Here is a 21,287-nt window from a genome sequence, read left to right on the forward strand (position 1 = left end):
TAGGACGAGTGAAGCCGGCTGGTAACTGCTATTCAGATCTTGGACACTGTAGCAGCTACTGTCATCAGATTGGTTGTGACAGTGTCTAGGACGAGTGAAGCCGGCTGGTAACTACTATTCAGATCTGGGACACTGTAGCAGCTACTGTCATCAGATTGGTTGTGACAGTGTCTAGGACGAGTGAAGCCGGCTGGTAACTACTATTCAGATCAGGGACACTGTAGCAGCTACTGTCATCAGATTGGTTGTGACAGTGTCTAGGACGAGTGAAGCCGGCTGGTAACCACTATTCAGATCTGGGACACTGTAGCAACTACCGTCATCAGCTTGGTTGTGACAGTGTCTAGGACGAGTGAAGCTGGCTGGTAACTACTATTCAGATCTGGGTCACTGTAGCAGCTACTGTCATCAGCTTGGTTGTGACAGTGTCTAGGACGAGTGAAGCCGGCTGGTAACTACTATTCAGATCTGGGACACTGTAGCAGCTACTGTCATCAGATTGGTTGTGACAGTGTCTAGGACGAATGAAGCCAGCTGGTAACTACTATTCAGATCTGGGACATTGCAGCAGCTACTGACATCATATTGGTTGTGACATGGTCTCTACAGGGAGCCGCAATTTCTGCCCCTCCTGTCCCACTGACTGATTTAGTGACAGCGACTGATTGTGACAAATGCCACTGGCATTAATCGTCAACCCCAAGCCAAATTTGTCAACTCTGCTTTGATTGTGACAATCATCACATAGTTTTTGTGTCCCCAAGACTGTGTCCTTGTGATAATTCTATATCAGTTCCAACTGTCAACATGTGACTGGTTTTTTCCTCATGATCTCAGACTCGACAGGCAAATATCCTATCTCCTCCGCCATCAAGTCTGGCCGCCTCTCAACCATCACCCCAATATGTAGCTGTTAGTTTGATGCATGGCATAAAAAAGATAACACACAATGTCTTCAGTGATAAATTTTATTCACCATGACCTCTGTACACAATTTTTACACTTCATGTTCTGGGCACCAAAATAAACAGAAGACCAGATTTTTATATAGTAACAATAAATTGACCCAAAAATTGTAGGCTCTCCTTACCCAAAATAATCGATGCTTAAATTTCTCTGTTAACAGACAAAGCTACACACTTTCCACAATATTGGCTCTGAATATTTAATGTAATGTAGCTAGCCTTCAGTTTGATGAATGTATGACAATCTTCAGGAGCGCTACCATAACCAATGGACATAACACCACCAAATTTGATACCTGGTTGTTTTTGGCTGCATGATTTCTACAGGCATTGTCAAGAGAAAATATGTTATTTCCTCTTGGCATTGTGCATACTAAATGGACAGTGGTACAGATCAACCGTTGGCAAAGCTGAGGAAATCCAGGAACAAGCTGCGGAAAATCTCAGCCCACCCCAAGTGCATACAGGCCTTCATACACAATTGATAATCATATCTTACTGGATAAAATCTTATCGATCCTTTTTTTTTCTTCTGTGCAACTTAACCATCATCCCCTCATTGACTGTAGAGACATATCTTCTCTGGATGGGCCAAAAATGAATATATTGCAGAGCAGTGTTTTGAGGTCACCCTGTTTTGTAATTACCAACATCACATGTTGGTATAACTTCATTCTTATATCATTTATTTACAAACAACAACTATTCAAAGTCAATTCCTATTGCAATTGACCCAAACCAACATCGTGTTGGGCAATATTGACCACAAAAATTGCTGTCTAACTCCTCATCATGTTTTGCACAAGCATAATTTTGTTCCCCCAACCAGTGAAATTGTCGTTAGCCTCATATTTTTTACGAATGTACTATCAAGTGCAAACTTCCTAAGCGTGAGAATTTCAACTGTAAAGTTCTTTTTACAAGTCATCACCGGTTCTATAGAACCAGCTACCTTCCAACATCAGGCTTGCTGGTTCCATAGACATTTTCAAAACTCTCCTGAAACAACACCTTTTCAGGGAGTGTTTTGCTTTGTAAAGCGCCTGAGAATTTAAGTTTTTCTTTTAATTCAGGCGCTTTAGAAATTCTTATATTCATTCATTCATTCATTCATTCACCCTGAATGATCAGAAGTCTTCTATTTGGGATCTGCCTTTCCCCCAAGGTAGGTCAGATATGAAACTAATTGAGGAGCATAACTAAGACATGCAATTTTGCATAATATGTCACGACATAACAATAACTTCAAAAGCACATTATCAGGTCCATACGGAAAGCCCCAACCTCAGAAAAACATAACATGTGTCAACGCAATTAAACCAATGAGCAGGGACCATTATTTTGGTTGCACTGGCAAAAAATCTGGTTGCACACAACTTATGTATTAAGACACAGATATTTTCGGGACACAGGCAAAATTGAGGTCCCATACTGTCGTATAGTAATTGTCTCAACCTCTCCATGTTTGACATCTGTTGAGTTGTGTCTCTTACAGAGAGGCCAACTACAGACGAGATAGGCCCTTGGTACAGATGCCTCTCAACAAGCTACATGTAAATTACATTGGCACACTATACATACTGGATTGTGCAACTGAGCATGACGTTTAATGATGAAACACCAATGTTACAGATTCTTTTCAGGTTACCAGATTGTCACTTCGGACAGCAATAAAGTCACTAGTTTTCACATAAGCTCACTAGACAAGGTTTGGCAAATTCAATCAAGCGGATTCCTAAATGCGTAATTTTAAATAGACAATTTGAATGTTGCAAGTTAAACGTATGGAAAATGCAATCCTATGTTCGCAAATTTCATGAAACTAATTTGCCTTACAATTTGCAAACATAGGATTGCATTTTCCATACGCTAAAAAAACTTGCAACATTCAAATTGTGGATACAAGCAAACTTGAAATAACTGCACTTTCCATATTTGATTGCATGCAACCATTCATTGCAGGAAAATCAAACACAAAGTAGTTCGGGCGATGCCATAGTTTTTACATTTGTAAAATCCACGAAGCTAAATCCACAAGCAAACATAGAAACTATGGTACATCCATCACTTGCAATTCAAAACAAATGTGCAATTTAACCCCATCTGTTCCAAGAAAATAAAACCTCTTTTGAATGAAAAAGAAGTATCTGAATAAACTCCAAGGTTGCTCAGGTTGTTCACCACGCAAGGTAATTACCGATGAAAATAACTGCTATTGAGCCACTACGGAAGCTTCTATATTATAAAAAATAAACATAAATAAACCGGTATCCAGTCCCAAATGACCAAAATGTGGACGCTTTGTGAGACCACCTCGAAAACATGCTACATGTAGAATGGCAATAAATAACATGTTCATTTGATTGACATACAAGTTTCTGGCGACACAACATTACAAGTTCTGCAAATCTATGATCAACGTGGTGCTCAATAATCGAATGAATATCCAGGTTACGGGCCACAATAGATTCATTTCTCAAACCAATTCTAGAGTAGTGTGACGCATTCCTCACACCCCTAAATTTCACCAGACGCGGATCATCATGACATGGCTCTATTTTTACTGGAATTCTATACCCCATTTTGATACGGTCAATCGATTGAGCACCGTGATGAAGCACATGCAGACGACTACTTGGTACGATTCATGGTGGTAGAAAAGAGCAGCTTCTTCTTCATCTTCTTCTTCTTGCCAGACTGTTGGGCCGTAGGGCTCGAAGTCTCCATCGTCACTGGAACGAAAACAAAATGAAAATTGCATTTTTCTTGAATTCATCGGCCTACAAGGTGAGTTAAAATGTTTCAATGGTTTCAAACATGCATTAGTTTATGTTATTTCATGCAAGTACTGGTTGGGTTGTTTTCCACAGAAATCTTTCAGGCGATATCGATAGTGTAACTGTATACCCTCCTTTTTAAGTCCTGACATCTGGCCAAATGGCATTGAGAGAGAATAAAACTTATTCACCTAACCGTGCCAATGCTGATCTCATGTCTCTTGCAAGAATATTTGTAATGTGACCTCACCTTCGTTGTCATCCCTGTTTGATCTGTCACCCTCGATCGTATCCAACGCTGCTCTGATGGCGTCACCAAATGACGACTGGTATGTTGGAATCGGAACATGATCTTCACCCTCACTCTGACTTTCTGACCCATGGCGTAATCTGGCCACGGGTTTAGGAACTGGTTCAACTGGTGCACCATTCTTTGGTGGCAGTTTTGGCCAGGCATCTGGTTTGGCCTTCCCGGCACGCAACATCTGAAAAGTTGACAACTTGATGATGAATACGGAAGATGTCTGAACCTTATCAAAGTGGCCACCATAACATATTATTCTCCTCCTTACAGAAGAATTAAGTCAGATTATAGTTATGTCAATTGTAACTAACGTAAAGGAAAACATACCTGAGCAAATGAGACAGGAGCTGATGGATCATCAACACTACCCTGACTGGTTGGCGAATCCGACAGAATCTCTACACTTGGTGGACTATCAACAATCAAGTCTGGGCTCAGTGGTGCAGCCGATGGGATGATGACAGATTCAGCTTGCTCACTGTAAACTATTTTTGTGTTCATATCTGTAAATATAAAATGAAGAAAATGAAGATAACAATGGATGAAACTTCTCATATTCACATATTATGAAGAGCCCGATTTTAAACTCACAGCACTCATCGAAGTCATTTGTTGCCAGCATTTTGCAAAGCATGCATCATACAGAGTGATTACACTTTTGCAACAATTTCCCCTGATGACATTAATTAGAATTCATCAGACAAGGGTTTATTGAAGCTTGAAGCCTGACCCCCCAAACCTATAGCACCAAATTTAACAGAAGTTGAGAAGAGAACACTTCAGTATTAGACCAACTTACAGGGTTCCAATTGCTTCTTTTCTTGTTTCTCAATCATCTTACTCATGCGCCTCTCATCGCGAGCTTTTCTTTGTCTCTCGTGGCGGCGCTTATCAAATTCTGCTTGGAAATGCGCCAGGGTGTCGCGCGAGACGAGAGGGGGCTTCAATCTCAATTCAGCCACCCTAAACTCACATGTTAAAGGCAGGTGGTTGAGGTAGCGTAATCTCTGACGTAGCTCCTGCAAAGGCAAATAAATATAAGACTGCAGTTTGGATAACGATTGTGTCCTAGGATAATAAAGATCTCTTTAAAGAAGCCATTTCTGTTTGACAGAGAGGTTAGGATGTGATAGAGAGGTTTCTCATCCAGCCCCAGTTTGCAGGAACCAAACAACTCGACGCTATAAAGAAGTCTACCATTATTCATTCTTTGGTGTCTAGGCCATATTGAGTGTCATAACATGGGTGCAATTTCACCACAAGAACCAGACAATAAGGGAGGTGTGGTGGCACACACCAGAGAAGGATACAGTACCTGTGTCATAGAAATGCCTTCTAATGCCTCGATCCTTGCTGTGATCGTATCAGGACAGTGTTCCAAACTACCATACTGCTTCAAAAGGCACCGTGCATTGATGGAATGCATGTACACATGTTGTCCATCCGCAGCTGGAAGAATTAGTCGAAATTGATTAATACCAACATTAATTTGAATGTAAACACTATGTCTTTTCCAAGGGTATATGGGTCTGACTACGACTTGAAAAAGAGGACAGCCATCAAACTTCTCTCCTTGCTTGATGTAAAAAAACACTCATCAGTTTCTTGAGCTGCCAATTCTATTCAGTGTTTTCAAACTTGGGCTCAATTTAAGAGCAAATGGACCTGCACGCAGATAACACTTTGTAGAGATATGTTCTTCTCAATTTGATACCGTAAAGACTTGGGAGATGTTTCACCTTGGTAGAAGTAGAAAGCTTGTGCTGAATCTTGTGCCTTGGCCGTTTTCTCCTCACGATCTGATGGCAATTCCAACAGTGCAGAGGCCTCCTCCTCAGGAGTTGGGGAGGAGCAGTCACCGCTGGCTCCAATGGAAGGTAGAGGTACCAATCCCGTTGCAGAATCCACCGACTCTGTCGACATGGTGCTGTCCTTCCTGGCTCGTTCAGCAGCTTTCGGACTGGGTGGATTATCCCCATCAGGTGGGTCTTCTTCTTCATCGGAGAAAGCAGATGTGTAGATTATTCCAGCCTGAAATAGGAATGGTAATTAACTATAAACTGTTGTCCTTCTTTCTCATTTCATCGCTAATGTTGAAGCCTTTTGAATGCCACCATCCAAGGCCTTCTCCAGTCAGAAAATTGAGGAAGGCGTTAGCTATCTTAATAGAAAACGCTCTTAAGGGACGAATGGTGATCTACCTTCAGAGGGGTTATTCCTGCTGGAAGTTCAGCTTGCAGCAGTACATCTTCCGTCTCAGCCAGGTCAACAGCACTCATCACGTCAGCGAGTTCTTCTTTAGCACGAGCAGTAGCAACAAGTGATTCCTCCCGTTCAGCTAAATCAGCAAGTGCAAGTTCTACAAAAGAACCTTCAAGACTCTGAAAAGAAGATTTCACACATGTAGAGGGATTTAAAAGCAGAGCGATGATGTTATGACTGTGTAGAAGCCTAACACAGTGAATGACAGTCTGTGACGTCATCAACTCTTGGCTAGGCTGGCACAGAGCACTGGTCTGTAGGAGGATGCTGGATAAAAATGCACTTAGGCAGCATCTGAACCATTAAAGTGACCTGAAGTATTGGTATATTTGGCCTGCAAACAAAGTCATCAATCACATCAGCACTTGTTTTGTGAAATTCGGTTGAAAATATAGGAATAAATACCATTTTGGCCTTGGCAGTACCATGTGAAATAAGGTGTAGGTTTGACTGAACATTAGTTTGGATGGGTTTTTAGGACACCAGTAACAGTACTCACATCCCAACATTCCTCCTTCTGTTGCAAGAGAGCTTGCTTCTCCGTCTTAATGATGTCCGCCTGTACTTGATCAACGGAGGCGACCAGAAGTTTGGAGAAATAAGTGTCAACATCAGCTGAAAGACATAATCAAGTACATTACTTGAAAACATGCCGCTATTTTTACAATGTTTGAAGCATCCATCACATTCACGCAGAACACCTGCATTTGAAGCACTCTCATTATGGCATAATATACATTATTTTATCCAGGAGATCTATAAAGTTTTCGATTCAATTAAAATCTATATGTGTATGTGACAAATGTGGACTGAAACAGTGCCGACAATAACCCGACAACATTTTATGTTAGATGATAAAACACATGACCACATTCCACCCTTCCTTCTATTATAATATGCTCCAAGACGGTTTACAGTAAGTTGCTTTGCTTGTTATTTTTGTAGGAAGCACACAATTCCATTATTTGTCCTAGTCTCAAGGAAAATAACATCAACATACCATCGACAGGAAAAGGCTTCAGGTTCCCTGCTGTCCACTGATTCTTTGGCAGCACCAGGACTGATCCTTTCTCCTTTTTCATCAGTTTCATAGTGATCTCTTCCCCGATGGAAAACTGATGCGTGTCCAAACTCACGACACTTTTCAGGTCCTTCTTGACGATCGACTCGTAGCAAATTGGACACTTCCTCCAGGGTTTATCGCCGAGGGACAAATAGTGCAGGATACACACCCAGCAATAGATGTGTCCACATCGGGTGATCTTAGCAGCGGTAGGAGGAAACAGGCAGATTGGACAGGATGGAACGCCATGGCCAAAGATGCGCTGAAAAGAAACAAATTTGTAGGAACTATGAAATCTATAGGCTTTACTCTAGGGAGACATCACAACTTCTTTACAGTTATCTGGAAATATCCAAGGGTTCCAAAGAGTCTATTTCAATGTAGAATGGGGAAGTTTGATTGTTTGAACTGTCTCTCTTGGTGGGATCACTGCCTTCTTATCAAAGCTCTGAACTTTGACTGCTCAATCCCTGTCACATACAAATGCTAATGTTAGCAGCCAAATACTCTCTCATGCTGAATATCTCACTGATAAAGCTCAGCAAATAACATACCACTTGTTCCAATAGATCCCAGTCCACCAGTCGATCAGGGCAGGTAGCATGTGACATGTAGTCACCAGTGTCCCTCACAATGAACTGGCAGCTACAAGTGGAAATAAGAAGAATTCAAGACAAGGCTTCTTAACATGGTAGAAATACTTCTCACACCATGCCTGGTTACTTCAATAAGCACCCTTTATGGAAGAGAGATCTCAAATGATCAGAGCATGCCGGAAATTTTTTGATACAAACCATTCTGAACATTTTCAGTGCCACTTTGCAAACTTATCAAGCTTGAAAACGATCTCATAGCGATGGCTACACAAAGGTATATCCTCCCCATTATCTAACAGTTAGACCAAGTTTTTACAGCACTTTTTAATCACTTACTTAGCCTGAAGGAATTGTTCTTTGTTATAAGTTACTCTACTACTTCTTGTCCATTTGTTTCTGCCTTTCCAGCCTCCGCCTTCCTTCTCCCTTGGCGCGAATGTGAAGTTCAACAAGTGATTCAAATTCGCCTTTTTGGATCCCTGCTGCAGAGCTGAGCCTATCTCAGCTCTGTTGCCCTCTGCTACCTAAAATAAACAAGTTAATAGATATCATCCATGGTCATACAAATCCTGCCTTAGCTCAGTACTAGTATGCCTCAGAGAATGTTTTCTAGCAGGTTAAACTAGTTTCCAATCAATGACAAGTACTGGTACTTACATCTATTATGTAAACAAATTTGTTGTAGAGACCACTGGTCATGTGATGAAAATGTAACGCAACTTTAAAATTAGCATTTTATGCAAAGCAATATTCTCATAATTTGCCTTTGGTTGCTAGGACAATATACAGAAAGAAGAACAACAAAAACAAGTCTCTACCTCATCCCGCTCTCTATAATTATCATATCCTCTAGGTTTAGGGCGTTTATCAATAGCCCGATCACGTTGGGGTACAGGTTTCTTGCCATTATTGTACTGGTCAGATTTTGAGGCTTGCTGCTCTCTCTTTTTGCCCGCTCTTGGGAATCGTTGATGGCCATAATCTGCAAAAGAAAATAATGTTGTGATACTAAAGCTACTTTATCTAAATTCTAATTCTAAATTCAAGAACAACACAGCTACAGTAACCAACAACTCTGGAAAGCAGTTGGCCTAGACAGTTTTTCTATGTATCGTATTGTAATTGACATCATAAAAAGATGGGCCTCAATAATACGACCGTCTTGGCTAGTACTTTCGACTACATCCCCGAGTGATGTGCATGGCCGTGGGACTGAGAGCGAGATCGAGCAACATGCCTCGTCTCTCGATTTTCAAAACGTACCAGATTTTCTGATATCAGTAACGCCGCATTTTTGTTGAACTGCTGACGGTCGATTCCCTTGAGACCTCTCCATGGTCTCCTCTTCCCTTTGCATCTACGGTGGACAGATTTTTGGACCAAACGGCCACAACAGGCTGCACAACTTTTATTGAAGACTTCATTTTTAGAACGCCATTTTGCCCTTCCGGGGTTCAAAAAGATATGATTTCTACAAAATAGTAGAATCAATCAATTAAAAGAGTGATTAGGATGGTAGTATAAAAACTTATGAAGACACGAAGGGGGTTATTTTCCCCCCTTGGCTTTTGACAACTGGGAAATCTGTCAAAAACTGAGAGCTCTCCCTCAGAAATTCGTTAAATTGGCGACCTTGCGCCAACAAGTACCCGGATGTCGCTCAAATTTGTAATAAATAATAAATATCACGTTAAATTTCATACATGGCAGCAAAAAACAATTCCTTATTTATTCAAACCGTCACATATGTAGACTTATTTAAGTTTTGTATCATTTCAAAGGAAAAATATCGATTTATAGCGAACACCTACGCCCGTTTTTTTAACGTGAGAATTTCTAATGAAGCGGAAATTTCAAATTATTTTGTTCCTACAAAATCAACTTTATTGTCTATTTACTCTAAACAAGAACTTAAAAACGTGAATTTTTGATAGCAATATATACCGAAGTTGCATATAAGTGAAAAGGTATATCTTCACTCTCGTTTAATGGGTGTATTACAACCCTTAAAAGATGTGACACTGTATAAGTTGTCGGATGAGGCCGTTGTGTCAATTATATCTATTTTCGGACAACGTTAATGCCTTAAAAATTGTCATGACAAGCAGATACCCACGACTAAGAGGAAAGATCCCTATTTATGATGCTGATGAAAATGATGTAATCTGTACTGACTGTAGATCTAGAGAACCTGAATGAAGCCAGGCCTAATGGCCAGTAGGCTAATGCCGGCATGCCTCCCCAATGGCAATGCAATGATAATGGGTTAATTCCCACCCCGGTGTACATGTATGCCTGGGCCTTGGCTAGTGTACCTAGCCCTGCTCTTGGCTTTGATAGGGGCTTGGCTCCGCATAGAAAATATTTTTGGGCAGACGAAAGAAATCGACCCCAAAGTCAGTCGAGGGGCCTGCCCATTGAATTGATTCATGATATTGATAAGGAATATTTTGGTGTTGTTTAGTGTTTGAAATTTCTCCATCATATTTCAGTCACAGTAGTCAGTAGAAAAAAATGATGGATGCAGAAAGTACAATACCAGTTCTTGATGAATCTGCAGAAGCTCCCCCTGTCCCAGTGACATTCTGCCGTCAAGTAACAAGTGATGAATACAAAAGGCAAAAGACCTTGACGACCAACCAAGCTGTCAGGGTAATTATCTCTGTTCTGGTCATCCTAAACAGTGCCCACTACATAGCTTAGGGTAAGGTTTAAAGTGATCAAAGCATAAAAATCAGTCATAAAGAAAATAAGTAGTTTGTAAGAATTATCAGATTGAGTGTTAATTGTCATTTTGCTGAGAGAAAAGCAGAATAAATCATACATTTGTGATTTTTCAGGACTTATTGTGGTATCTAGAAAGTGAACCAGAGGTTTTCAAAAAGATGTTGAAGAAGAGAAAACATGATGACCTGGAAAATGCTGGCTTATTCTCTTGTTTGAAGGTAAACATCATATTCGCAGTAACTGTTGATTCAGTTTTAAGATATAACAGAATATAACTTGATCTCATATTTGGTTGATATCAGACTCTTCATGTGTATTTAGAATATAAGAACAGGTAGTTGTTGTTAGCATTGAGTGGTGTATCTGGAGCACGACTGAATTTCACATGTTCCGACATAACTTGTTAAAAAAAAAGTAGAGTTAGATTTGCCCCCATGACGTTAACATTGTAGTATTCAAGTTATTGTCTTTTTTATCACAGGTTAAACTCTTGTCCATGATACAAGGCAATAATTACCAGGACATCACCGATGAAGAGTTCGTAGAAAAGTTTGCCGAGTTGAAATCTGGGATGATGATGGCTCTCAACAGTGAAACAGGTAAAGTCTGCATAAAATCTCCTGCATTTCTGATGGTATGGTGCGATCTACATGTATTGTAGGTAAATACCACACATCTCCTTGAGAGCTGCATTAAGATGCCAAGGTTGACCTCTGTATCCTTTAATTGAATGGATCGTTTGGATAAGGATTTAACCAAATCTAGACTTGGATGGCTGTTTAGTAGTTGACATTTCTTTGTATGTCATGTGAATTTTTAGATAGTTGGGGACTACACATTCTTTGAATCTTACTGCATCTTACGGCTAAACTGCATGCTGACAAGAACAAAAAATTACATTCAGACATTTGATCTCTTTTTCAGAAATGGATTGTCGTCGTTATTCTAAACGCCTTGCTGCAAAACGTCTTGAGAAAGAGAACCTAAATGATATAAAAGTTTCTGTCAGTATATGTCCAAGTGTACCACAGCCTGTGGTTGCACCCACTGTCCAAGCTGGACCAGTGTTGACACGGCCTCCTTTAAGGGCAAGCTCTACCCCAGTAAGTACAAAATCTTGTTTTGGGATTGGAGGGGTCTAGGGTTCTTTTCCATCTAGAGATTGTCAACAAAAAGTGGCCATCCCATAATTTGTGGAGTAGGGAGACAGGTAAGATAATAATGAGTCCACTATCAAGCCCCACACATTTAAAATCAATATGTCTTTTTTCCTTTGTAGGTTGGTTCTGAGAACATAACTATGAAGCCAGCTATGAAGTTCAAGAGAACAAAGCAGTAAGTTGACCAAGTACAAAAGAAGAGAGTGGGGTGGAGTAAATATATTTTCTATCATGGGGGCTATGAGCAGAGGGAGGTCCGTGAGTGAGCATAAGGATTAATAATCCCTGATTCAGATAAGTTTTGGTATGTTGAAGACGCCATTCCCAGTATTTCAGCTGTAATATCGCTGGCTTTCATAGAACATGTGCAGTACCAAATCTATACTTGGCTGGACTAGCTCCTGTATTCATGTCGGGAGTACCTCCAAACCTAGTTCTGACCAAGGGGATAATTGCCAGTTATATTTTACTTTGTTTTAAATGGCAAAGCTTTCGTTTAGGGATTTGGATGATTCGTTTAACGAAAAAACCATGGCTAGTATCCACCGAGAACTCCTCAGAAGCAACCCACAGTTCCGCCATAGAACAGCATTTCATAGGGGGTAAGTAACCAAGAACTAGCATGTCATTTCCAAAATGTTTTCCTCTGAACATAACATTTTGTCAGAGTTTTCATCAAAACCTTTTGTTGACAACTTTTGATCTGCTGGGTTCTGTATACCGTAGCATCTAATATTATCTATCATACTAGCAATCTCTCTAGAGAATCACCGATTATGTATCACCTTCACCCTCTTTTCCAGCTCCCCTGGCAGGACACCCTTCAGTCACAAAAAGGGATCAAGAAAACATGAAACGTCGAATGCAACTGTGAATACCCTAAACCTGAGCACGATGAGCATCGAGGAATCGCTTCACCAAGCCTTCAACAATATTATCCAGAAAAAGTTCACCAAGTCGCCAAGCCCTACATCTAGTCCAAGTAGTGCTGCTGGTTTTCAGGCATCTGGTGACGATTCTAATTCTGTTATTGAATGGGAGGTGTAGACTTCGGACAATACTACTTGGGTAGTTACAAGAGAAAACCGTGCCTTATTCATGACAATTTATTCTGTGAATCTCCAGCTTCTGCTTATGGTGGTGGTTGTTACATGTACAGAGTCCATTCAAGTGTGTATAAAGCCTGTAATGTTTAGAACTTGATTTTCATCAGCATAAGATTTGTGGCGCTGCGTGTCCAGTCATGACCAAAAATGTGAATAGCGTGATAATTCAAACAGATTTTGAATTTTTCCATTTTAGGTGCAATTTGATGATGGAAACAACGACGGTAGAGTTGGAGGTGACTGGGCTGCCAACAGCTTGTTAATAAATCTGTTGGTCCTTTAAAGCCTGTTTCTCTAGTCTGATGAGATGCATACACTCTAGTGGGTCAGTGGGGTTGGCGATTGTTGTTATTTTGTTTGTAAGTCAACAATGCATGACATTTTAAGATAACTCTTTTTCAATCAGGCATAGTTTAGGCATTATACAGAGCCATTTTTAATGGCTTTTTCTAGTGTACTAGTGTACAAGTAAAGATAAGTGTATTTTATATTGTTCTCTAGGTGTAAGTATACGTACAAAGCTTGCAAAGCATGAGGTGAAGGTGATTATTTTTGTGACTTTTATCTCTACGATATATGTATATACTGTTGCTTGTGCATGTAGATACGTTTAATGTCAAGAATGGTTGGGAATGGACTGGCTACGAACTGCTGGAAATTGCCAAATTTTCCTGGGCGTAATATATTCGGTGATTTGGGGAATTACCTAGAGTCGACAATAAAAAACCTATCCGCCATCTGGTTTTTCAGGTGTAAATTATCAAAAACTTATTGGAACGGTTTTGAACCATAGAACTTGGGAATTTTTTTACAGCAGTATGGATTACCCCAGGGAAAATAGTACCAAGTGTATGGACCTGGTAAATAGCAAAAGAGTTAAGCATCTGATACCATGTGAATGCTTTAGTCATGTTTTTTGTGCCATGGGGTATGAAAGGGGATGGCTATTCCCCATTTTACCTTAATAGTACATGTAATTAGTGTAACTAATGCCGTTGTCTAGTCTTGTTTCAAGAGTTTGTATAAAATTTACTTGTAGGAACACATTATTTTAAATTTGAAATAAAGTAGAAGGTGAGGCTTGATGCTGAAACCATGTTCAGGCTCCCTATCGAATTTCATAGTATGATACAACTTTATTGGATCACTCATAGAAAGCATTTTTGCATATGGTTGAAATATTATTTTGTATATGCATGTACAGTAGGACCTCTCATTCAAGGACACCCTTGGAACTGACATATGCTGTCCTTATAAGAGAGGTGTCCTGATAACAGAGGTCAAATTGAATGGAAGCATCCATTTTGGGACAAGAACTAGTGTCCTTGATAGAGAGGTGTCCACTAAGGGAGGTTCCACTGTATCTCATTCTGAGGATAGTTCACTCGTAACTGAACTGGGCATTGATGTTACACTCACGATAAATTATTTTGCAGTTTTAAGCATGTTTCTTGGTAACACCACACACCACACAAATGTGTGGTAATAAAGTGCTCGCAGCTTCAGCAAACCTTGTGTTTTTTGTTGGTTAATGGAAAAAATCTTGGTTAGGATTTTCCATTTTGGTCAACAGATTGATGTCTACTCCTGGATAGAAGGCCAGATTATTCCACCTTGAGGAATACTCTTGACTGAGGTGTCCACAGATTCCACCTGGAGGAACATTCTTAGTTGAGGTGTCCACATATTCCACCTGGAGGATTCCTCTTAGTTACATTGTCCAGATCCACTTGGAGGAACCCTCTTGAAGTTTTACCAAGAGGCGTCCTCATCAAGTCTTGTTGGAGGTGTCCACACGCAGGTTCTATTGAAAGGATTCTTCTTTGAAAGTTTAAATTTATTTATTTTACATTGGAGAGGGCAATCTAGGACCATTGTGCAGTGGCCATGTAAATAAGACAATATGAATGCATCGGCTATTGTAATAGTAACACATTGTAATAAGGTACATAAAACGTATATCAAGTGTGCTGGAAACCAAAAACTCCCATCCCAAAGATTTTTCAACACTTTTTTGTCGGTTTTTAAAGGAGTGAATCATGAAAGTAAGACAGTGCTTTTACCCAACCGCAGTATTTTGCCCGAAGAGTTTCTCCATAAACTTTATGATAGTTAAAACCCACACATGTGTCGGCGGTGCCGTAAACGAAGAAATATTTTTCTCCATACATGTGCCCTTCCACTTTCTCACATAACTTAACGGCTCACGAGAGATGGCGTGACAGATCGAGGCCGAGCCGGTTGTGACCAGTGATGGATTACAAAGGAGCGGGCCTAATTGCTAAGTAAACACAACGGCCTTTGTTCGTCCATTGTGTGCGGGGTGTAATTAAAGGATTAAAAATAGGGTATTAGCTCGTTGTTTCTCCTGTCAAGTATAATTCCTCCAAGCCTATGCGAATAGCATAAAGACGCCAAAGTTGTTTCACTTAGTTGACCTTCTGGTACTAAGTATTCAATTAGCCAGGTAGGCCTGGAACCCTATGCCACATATTCATAGGGCCTTGACACCTTGCTCATGATCATATGTGGAGAGGAAATCCCAATTCCTTGATAATAATATGTCGATGACAAGATGGCAACTTTATGGTGAGTTCGTCAAAAGAATTATAGATTTTTTCGTATTACATTCAATGGGAAATTCTGTTCCTCATGGCATTGTGTTTTTAGCCGAAAACTAGCTTCTTCTTCTTCGAATCATCCTTGCTGTCAATGGTTGAGAAACGACGTGTCAAGTATCCATTCTTATTTCTTTTCTATAGTTCTGGTGTTTGTTGCGACGATTGCGAATGTGTTCGGTAAGTTCTTCCGTTGGCCAACTTTCCAGTCCAGTCCAGTCAACTAACTGACGTAGGTTTTTTTGTATACTTTCTGGAGGTTTTTATACAACTAAGGTAATACTAGAAATATCCCGCAATCCGTTGACTGGATTGGACAAGAACGGTGGCAACGTCAGTCCTGAAAGAGCCACTGTGGACAATGGTGAAACTGTAGATCAAGGACCAGTAAAAATCGAATTCAGTGAGTGAACAGATTCAGCGACTTTTCTAGTGTTAATATAACCACATACGCTAGAGTACAGTTATTGACAGATTCTGTTATAACTGACTATGCCGCTCAGAAAAAAACTACACCCGTGTCGGTTTGGAGGACTCCAAGGTAGTTAATAAGGTGTCCAAACACTATCCGGCATAAGGAAGCGCGCGATGGGTCAGAAAAACGTATTTATATATATATAACATCAACCGATCGAGGGAGGGGCCCTTCAAACCAAGGAAGTTTTATGGTACCTCCATGTTCGAGCTGTCTCGAGTTCTATCCCCTACCGTCCAACAAAAGAATCACGTCACTTCGTCTTATGAAATGGCTGGTAAATATCAAATTTTTTCTTTTTTATTGCAATCCCTTGCTTTTTCTCAGCTTTCCAGCTGCGCAATGATGTCGATGATCTTTATACAGCAGAGATAGAATATCTCAATGGAGCGCTTGAGCAACTCACTTTCATGAAGCCAGCTATTCCTGGCCAAGGCCCAGCAGTTAAATCGAAGAGATCTACGGCAATTATAGAAAGACCTGGAAACTCAGTGGAGACACATGACTGTGGGAGTATTTCGTCAGTGCCTGATGACCTCCGCCTGCCGGCCAATATGTTTCCATCAGGACTCGGTGACTTCTATCAGAAATACACTCACGCTTATGGCATTCCTATTTTGGGTAAATATCCTAAGCGTGGAGACTCGGACAGAGAAATGTTGCTCGCCCGGGTAACGTTTCAGAGCGTTTCCGTCTTAGAGATATAGATTGACACGCTTTTCCGTGTTCCTCGCATTGAAAATATGAAAACACGCTGAGTAACCACAGATCGATGTTACACCGTCAACGATTCCTGGCAACAAGTACAGAGTGGATAATTCTATGCAATATTATTGAAAGCAATACATGGCTACACAGACAGGATGGTCTCATTTGTTACAAAAACGTATCCGAGTGCAAAAAACAACAGAATATGCTCAACGGACGCTTCTTGCTACATCTATACCATCTATGTATAGCACTGTACGCTACACGGTGGTTATACGAATTTTACCCGCTCAGAAGACAGAATTATATATTTTAGGTCGATACCTCATCAGTGGTGTTCAAAAAAGTGAAATCGAAAATATTTATGTAGACATCAGTTGCATTGCTCTTAAATTAAAATATATTACACGTGCTATCAAAAATATATACTCGCCTAATAAATCTTTGGTGCTATACAGGCTCAGCAAATGTTTCGGATTCTGCCCTGAAGCGAGCATGCTACATGGTACGATTCTTACTCGCCGACCGACCAGACCTTAGAGAAACCTTCTACAAAATGTTTGGTAAACATCTATATAGCAACTTTCGCGGTGCAAATGTAGACCTCCGTTTCTGATCGCTCGTGAGGCTTGCGAAACCTGACTATTGCCTTTAATCTTCTCACAGACAAAAAAGTACTCTGCCGGGTTACGTTTTACGATTTAGGACGACTCGGTATCCTGGTATATACATTAAGAAAAGAAGATAAATATTATGGTTTAGCTAGTTTCGCCGTCACTATCGTAAGGAGTTCACCATTTAAACATTAGTAGCCTACAGCCTGACCAATACGCATAACCTATTTAGTAATCGTTCTCCCTCAGGTAGATTTGCGCTGATGTCAACAGTCGAGATGACCACTGATATTCCCGAGCACTCGCATATGGATAAAGATTTTTGGGACGCCAGGGCTCGGGGACTGGGAGCAACGAGAGATCGGCCACTCTCGACAGGAGGCGAAGAGAACACTCTCTGTCTCAAACAAGACAGGTATGAGACCATGGCCTCACAACGACGTTAGTTCTCAGCGTTGACAAGCAGACTTGGTCAAACATCAGTTCTTCCGCAGGAAGATGATTTGCGGCCGGCGAGTGAGACTGCGTTTTTCTCTTGTTTCTGTTTTGTTTGTATGGAAACTTTGAAACGCCATCATGGAATCGAGCCTATAAAAGTAAAGGCATATACATGTAACATATTTACTGCTTTTTACTTTGGAGCAGACACTGATATAATGTCTTCTGTTCGATCCTTATAGGTACCCTAAGGAAGATATCCCACTCCACGAGTTTGCCCATGGAGTTCATTTGATCGCAGCCAAGTATGCCATTGAAGGGTTTGAAGACCGCCTCACTGCATCGTATCTCTCCGCGAAATTAAAAGGCCTATGGAATAATACTTATGCAATGACAAATTTGATGGAGTACTGGGTACGTCTTTCTAAATTTTGATTTTTTGGGTGTAGGGTTCGACAATACCGGACACTAAAGCTAGGAAAATGGCTGCGTCAGATGGTTGTCTAGGCTCCTGACCTCACTCACGACGTTGTTGCTGGCGCCCCGGGGACCAGGCAAGTTAGTTGGCTTCTGTCGATTGGAATATATAAATATCTTACGAAAATTTGAGTTCATAAGCGCAGGGTGTACAATATGCCTGCCATCATCAAAATATTTGCTCGACATCGGTGAAGTTATTTCTACCGACCGTGGTATTCTAACTTAATCTAATCGTCGTGAAATCTGCTCCCAGATGAGGAAAATGTATCTTTTGTAGGCAGAGGCTGTGCAGAGTTATTTTAATGATGACGACATTTCAATCAGCGGAAACGGCATTCATAACCACATTCATACCAGAAAAGGGCTCAAGAATTATGATCCGGATATCTTTGCTCTTTGCCAAGAGATTTGGCCATGTGACAACACGTTTCTCCACAGGTGTCTATCTTCAAGAGGTAAGAGCATTTCGTGTAGAAACTTGATTGGCTATCACGCATACGACGTCATCACAAAAAGGACGATGCGTTTAGGACAACCAACCGAGAGCAGTAGTTCTCACCTGCCAGATTTATCTCGAGGATGATAAAGCTGCAAACTATTGGAATGATCCTAGACACTATAAAATGTGAATAGTAAGATAGGTACTGTCATCTTGGAAACCAAGGTTTTAGCGTCTTAGCAAGATTAGAAATGTATACCCTGCATTTAAAGGGAGTATATAAGACCATGCGGTTTAGGAAGAGTTGATTAATTCAACGTCAAAAACAAACGAAGAGGTCTAACTCTTTGGACCTAACCACGGATGTAGAGCTCTACATCCGTATACCTAACTGATACTTTTATCAAACAATCGACTATTCTGGCTTCCAGGGTTGGAGCAAGAACAACAGCTGAAAATGAACTGTAATGGCACAAATAATCCCATCTTCTCCTACAGCGCTGGTAAGTGGAATTCAAGGATCACCCGCACACCGCACGGTTGTAACTTAACTAAATGACGAGTGTCTCGAGAATTGGCACTACTGACGTTTACAGAGTTTCTGTATACAAGTGGTCCTTTAAAGATATATCTGAAAATGAACATAAAACATTCTACCAATTGTCAAAAAGCCCGATATATTTTGATACGTCAATCACCTGAGAGTAACAATAACTTGATTGATCTATAGTCTCCTGGGACGCAGTCCATTCCTCATCCTATGTCGTCTCTTCTCTTGGACGACGGGACGAGGCCAGTGAACTACGTCCGGAGTGTAGAAATCTGGGGCTTCTTTTTTATTTTTTCAAGAATGCGCAGATACGAATTTCCACTGTCCAAGCTGGGCCGGCATGGGTGGATGTGTGAGGAATCCACGTTATATGCTCCCGTACTGTCCAAGGAGTTGTAGAGTGTGTACGACTAATTATGAAGGCAAAGGTAACATAGAGTGAATACATGAGCATGCAAACATGATTCTGCAAACATGATATCAATTTCAACCTGAGGTTTAATTAATTCTTGGTTTTATGCAGTAAAATGATCACCCGAAAGATTATGGATGTTCGCTTCTCCGGCCCTGCACGAGCAATGTGTCGCAGGGCCGGAGAATTCCCAGAGGATGGTCAGTGCAGGATGGCGTGAGACTGAACCTCTCCGTATATTTCAGCTAATCAAAATAACCAGTCTCGGGTAGTCCAGATGTCTACGTGTGACGACATCGCAAGCGAGTGTGCATGGCAGATGTGCGGGAAAGACGTTGGCTACAGTGCGGAGAACTGTCGATCTACGTGTGTTAACTGTGATTACTACCTGGGTATGTTCTAAAATTATTAAATTTGATTAGCTGAAAGACCTTTACATATGATTATGTAATCTTAAAGAGATTGGCTCAAGAAGTGCCCAGGGTGGCTATGACGAATAAGGTGGTTTGAACAGCTAACGGATAAATATTTGTCAACTGAGGTGCACTTGAAACCACCATCATGCCGGATTACGTAACGGTCAATGATACAATGTACAAAGATCGTGAATTTTACATCCAGAATTTCACCTTTCTTTTCCAGACCTCTTCAACAGGACAGACCCATGGTTAGTTGAGTCAGCAACAACTGCCACCCTATCTTTCTCGCTACCTTCGACAGGCAATTCAAACGTGATTTCCGCATTGTTAATGGTTGTGCAGTGCCTGTTTATGTCAAAGTTTGTTTTATAAGCAAGCAGCATCCAGTGATTTTAACGGGATCGATCACTGTATAGCGTCTTCCGTGTTTACTCATGGACCAGGAGAAACAAATTTGAAAAACGAAGAGGATAAATTTCCCCAAACGTATCGGAAAGAAAGTGATCGCCCGACATCAACTGGGTTCTATAGCCTAGTCGTATTTCCACAGGTTATAAAAGTAAGAAGCTGAATTTGTCTTCTAACGTCCGGATCCTTTATTCTAACACTGCTTCACAAAATTATACACACCAAAGTCATAATTGATAAAATAGTTCGTCGGGATGACGATTCGTGCACGTTCTCTCTATCTCTCTCTCTGCCGAGAGCGTGCGGACAGCTGTTTTGTATCCACGCGCAGCTTTGTCTGCACCAATCAGGGGGCAACGTTGATGCGTCTCCATCCAATGAGGAGCCGCATCAATGCTGACGTAATTGATCACGTAATTGATCACGCTGGGGAGAATGGAGGATTAAAAGTAGACCGTGGGAATTTTCCACGATTATCCACCGGTATCTTATCTAAACCCAATTCCAATAATCCCGCACACTTAATTCCAAAAATTACACATTACAGTGCTACTCATGAGAAAGGTTTTACAATTACTATACAACACTAACTAGGACATCGACTATCTAACAAGCCCAAGACCAAAACATGTCTTCCGAAAGTAGTGTTGACAGTTTTCTCCTTTCTATTTTTGTATTAGCCAACAAAGTGTACTGGTATTTCTTTTTAAACCTTTTGTAAAATATAAAAACTCATGAGGAAGTCTGCGAAGAATATTTTATCCCG

At 40.7% G+C, this 21,287-nt stretch overlaps 3 protein-coding genes across 3 annotated transcripts; 2 read left to right on the forward strand and 1 right to left on the reverse strand.

Moving 5' to 3' along the window:
• Window positions 1-952: 952 nt before the first annotated feature.
• Window positions 953-9,599, reverse strand: LOC135482812 (E3 ubiquitin-protein ligase RNF10-like). Its single transcript, XM_064763212.1, has 13 exons — window positions 9,231-9,599; window positions 8,786-8,949; window positions 8,304-8,491; window positions 7,926-8,016; window positions 7,309-7,633; window positions 6,808-6,923; window positions 6,248-6,427; window positions 5,786-6,077; window positions 5,362-5,495; window positions 4,846-5,065; window positions 4,374-4,549; window positions 3,993-4,227; window positions 953-3,697 (listed from the first exon to the last, which is right to left on the reverse strand). The coding sequence occupies exons 1-13, from the start codon at window positions 9,322-9,324 to the stop codon at window positions 3,597-3,599; spliced, it is 2,316 nt and encodes a 771-aa protein (XP_064619282.1). The 5' UTR covers window positions 9,325-9,599; the 3' UTR covers window positions 953-3,596.
• A 253-nt stretch (window positions 9,600-9,852) lies between these two features.
• LOC135483757 (uncharacterized) lies at window positions 9,853-14,439 on the forward strand. The gene is made up of 8 exons (XM_064764783.1): window positions 9,853-9,934; window positions 10,460-10,619; window positions 10,808-10,912; window positions 11,176-11,293; window positions 11,619-11,797; window positions 11,974-12,029; window positions 12,355-12,456; window positions 12,658-14,439. Exons 2-8 carry the CDS (start codon window positions 10,482-10,484, stop codon window positions 12,899-12,901), a joined length of 942 nt encoding a protein of 313 aa, XP_064620853.1. The 5' UTR covers window positions 9,853-9,934; window positions 10,460-10,481; the 3' UTR covers window positions 12,902-14,439.
• Window positions 14,440-15,410: 971 nt separating this feature from the next.
• LOC135482814 (uncharacterized) lies at window positions 15,411-20,782 on the forward strand. Its single transcript, XM_064763215.1, has 11 exons — window positions 15,411-15,549; window positions 15,723-15,758; window positions 16,381-16,674; window positions 17,220-17,324; window positions 17,625-17,790; window positions 18,056-18,227; window positions 18,571-18,748; window positions 19,164-19,235; window positions 19,582-19,710; window positions 19,940-20,086; window positions 20,337-20,782. Exons 1-11 carry the CDS (start codon window positions 15,522-15,524, stop codon window positions 20,483-20,485), a joined length of 1,476 nt encoding a protein of 491 aa, XP_064619285.1. The 5' UTR covers window positions 15,411-15,521; the 3' UTR covers window positions 20,486-20,782.
• Window positions 20,783-21,287: the final 505 nt, after the last annotated feature.

Source organism: Lineus longissimus, chromosome 2, assembly GCF_910592395.1.
Source record: "Lineus longissimus chromosome 2, tnLinLong1.2, whole genome shotgun sequence".
In the NCBI taxonomy this organism is placed as follows: Eukaryota; Metazoa; Nemertea; class Pilidiophora; order Heteronemertea; family Lineidae; genus Lineus; species Lineus longissimus.